The following is a 3,225-nucleotide window of genomic DNA, read 5'->3' on the forward strand; positions in this document are numbered from 1 at the left end:
TACTTTTGCTCCCTTTCGGCTTTGCGTTTTCTTTTCTCAATTGGATCGACTTTTTCTTCCCCTTTTATCGATCTGATTTACCAGAACAAGGGAAGACCAAAGAGTACTCATAACACATGAATATATACTGCATTTAATATAATTAAATTTTACCATAAAACAACTTCCTTGGTAACGAGAAAAAATTTGACCATGCAAGTCTTAGGTATTCTCGATTGAAGTTTGCCAAAAGGTCCGGCAAAATATTTGTAGGCTATAAGAAAAAGAGTGCAATGCAGTTACAAACATTCTTATTTAGAAATGAAAGATTTTAGAGTAATTCTCATCGGTATTACAACATATACTTTTTTATTTCACTTTTCGTTTTCTTGTACTAAACCAATAAATCTCTCTTATAATATGAAATATATATATATATATATGTATATATATATATATTAAGCTCTTAGACATTTTTATATGTGAATTGATGAGGTGAATCCAATTTGGGATGCTGTAGAGATCTCCATCGATAATTCAAGTGGATCCGTATTATTCTTCAACAAAAGCACACACTATATTAGGAAAGAATAAGCACGATGTCACCATAACAAGCCTATTTCTTCTTTTTTTTTTTTTGGTAATTAACAAGCCCGTTTATTTACTGAATAGTAATTTTCGGTAACATGTTATTAACATTTTCACCCAATGAGAATGAGAGAGAGAAAAAGAAAGAGGGAGATAACAAGTCAACATTAATGGAAATATCCAATTATAAAAACAAAGGTCGGGAAGATTTTGCTTCCTCATAAGGGTAAGCTAATGATCATTTGACTGTGCAAGAAACAGACTAAAAAAAAGAAATAAAAGATCCACCACAAAAAAAAGGAAAGAAAATAGGAGAAAAATAAAATGTCATTGCACGTATCAGTATCAAATCCTAGACCCAGAAAATTTGGCCAACCTCTCAAAGTGCTACGATTTGGACAATTACAAGAGTTCGTTCACATCCAAGATTTCCGGGATTTCATATCTCATCAAATCATATTTGCTACAATAGCTAATTTCCCTCTCATCTTCAGTGCCACTGTTGATGTATGCGGAATTGGAATTCAACGGTGTAGGGCTTGACGATGGAGTGGAGTAAACCGAGGCACCATAGCTAAAATTTTGATAATCGTTATTGTTATTACTGGATAAGTTAAAGTCCTGCAGATTTTCCGAAGGTGGATTGAAGCCAGGCTGCTCCGAGCTGTAGATGTAGTTGTCACTTGAAATTGGAAACAAGCCACTGAAATCGGGTTGGTATTGCCTCGATATGGGTTCCCTTAGATTTGGCTCGTTTGTAGATGGAACAGCGCTATGAGCAAGTAGATTTTCTTGAACGTAGTCAGTGGGATGGTATGATTCTTGCAATTGACAATTTGAGATTTGGCTTTGTTGAAAAGGGCACTTTTGGTTTTCACTTTGGGATAGCCCAAGGGAAGTGGCAAGCTTTAAAATTTCTGGGTTTGTCGAAGGATCGACTTGTAGGAAAGTTGAGATATCGTTCACCATGTGATGAGAAGAATTGTAGAGAGTAGAGTTGAGGATCGAGGAAAGGTCGAGAAGATCCAGCCGAGGAGAATGAGTCACGGGGTCGATTCCCATGCGGAGAAGCTGCTTTCTGATGTGGGTGTTCCAGTAATTCTTTATTTCGTTGTCGGTTCTTCCAGGCAAGCGAGACGCAATTGCAGACCATCTGCAGAGTTAAAAAGAATTTTCAGAAAACATGAATAATAAATCTTACAAAATGACCTAGGTAGATTTTCTCATGACTCATGAATACTATAAGATCACATGTTTCTTCAAAAGAAAAGACAAAAAGTAAAATTCGTTTGTCTTTTTAAATAGAACAGAAGGACTCTGTAGAAGCGTTTACCTACTATTTGTATGTTCATAATTATTAGTTAAAATTTCAAGGTCAAAAGCTACTGAAAAATGTCTCATGTTTCTCTTTAGAATATTTATAAATCATCAATCATGTATGATTTATGAAAATCAATTTCAAAACAATTTTTGGTTTTCGGTGAGACCACATGTATTCTCAACTAATAGGTCGAAACTAATTTCGTTCAGGCATCAGTTTGGTCCTAGCCACGATGTGCTTTCAGTTTCTGAAAAATATGTGAAGAATAGACATACCAATTATCGTTGAGGGAGAAACTCGTACAGATTTTTTAGTTAAACTAATGTTAACAGAGTGATCAAATGATGAATTTTAGCACTTGATTAATTAGTTTTATAATTAAACCAGAAGTGAACTTACTTGTTGCCCAATATACTGTGGAGTTGAATGATTGCCTCCTCCTCGTCAAAGGAGAACCTCCCTCTCTTAATATCGGGCCGCAGGTAGTTAGTCCACCTAAGTCGACAGCTCTTTCCACACCTTTGCAACCCTAGAACCACATACCAAAAAGACAACGTCAGCAGATGTTCGGTATTGTGAACTCAACATGTATTACGAGTTTTAGAACTCTTATATATGTATCCATAGCAGATGAATGAACCTTCAAGACCTCGAGTCATGTTTCTCTCGATAATTCTTTAACATGCACTTTCAAGAAACGGATTTTCGTCTTAAGAACATATGAGGACACATCCCACACGAGGTGAGAAGTTTCTTACGCGGTAGGAGATCGGGGAGGGTGGGAATATTCCTACATACCAGCATTTTTGGGGAGGATTCTCCAGTTTCCGTTGCCGTGCTTCTGAATGTAATTGATCAGCTTCTGATCTTCCTCGGGTGTCCACGGCCCCTTCTTGAGGCCGTCTTTATCGCAGCAAGGGGCTCTTCCCATGCTTGAATTGTTGGGTTTATGTCTTAAATGTTTCGTGAGGAGAGAGGGAGAGGGAATGTGTATTTGCATGCGATGTAGGGTTCGTATGGCCAAGAAGGCAAAGTGTGGGGGTATATATATAGGGAGAGGGAAACAAAAAGAGGGAAGTCAAATGGATTCGGTGCCGTCCCCAGTTTATCTTAGTGTGGCTACGTGTCCCCTCCTTTTCGTTCTTTTTTTGTAACCAAAAACTTCAATTTAAGATGACCCAATTCAAAATCACGGAATCCGGCGCCCTTGTCGTTGGAACTAATTATAACACAAAAGTCCGACTAACGATCCGTATCGAATCCGGAATGACCCTTTAGTACACGAATGTTGTATAATATGTAACTCTTAGCAAACCCAGTTGAATATGAATTAGTGA

The 3,225-nt window shown here is 37.4% G+C and overlaps 1 protein-coding gene across 1 annotated transcript; it reads right to left on the minus strand.

Annotated features, from left to right (window-relative positions):
- Nucleotides 1-721: 721 nt before the first annotated feature.
- Nucleotides 722-2,919, minus strand: LOC116202544 (transcription factor MYB102-like). Its single transcript, XM_031534127.1, has 3 exons — nt 2,687-2,919; nt 2,288-2,417; nt 722-1,720 (listed from the first exon to the last, which is right to left on the minus strand). Exons 1-3 carry the CDS (start codon nt 2,886-2,888, stop codon nt 970-972), a joined length of 1,083 nt encoding a protein of 360 aa, XP_031389987.1. The 5' UTR covers nt 2,889-2,919; the 3' UTR covers nt 722-969.
- Nucleotides 2,920-3,225: the final 306 nt, after the last annotated feature.

This window comes from Punica granatum, chromosome 4 (assembly GCF_007655135.1).
Source record: "Punica granatum isolate Tunisia-2019 chromosome 4, ASM765513v2, whole genome shotgun sequence".
NCBI lineage: Eukaryota > Viridiplantae > Streptophyta > Magnoliopsida > Myrtales > Lythraceae > Punica > Punica granatum.

Bases quoted from the DNA above. Each gene is read 5' to 3' on its own strand.
- LOC116202544 (XM_031534127.1), bottom strand. From the start codon at position 2,888: ATGCAAATACACATTCCCTCTCCCTCTCTCCTCACGAAACATTTAAGA. The intron at 2,418-2,686 runs GTATGTAGGAAT...ATGTGGTTCTAG, and splicing joins AATCCTCCCCAAAAATGCTG to GGTTGCAAAGGTGTGGAAAG. The intron at 1,721-2,287 runs GTAAGTTCACTT...TTAACTCTGCAG, and splicing joins CACAGTATATTGGGCAACAA to ATGGTCTGCAATTGCGTCTC.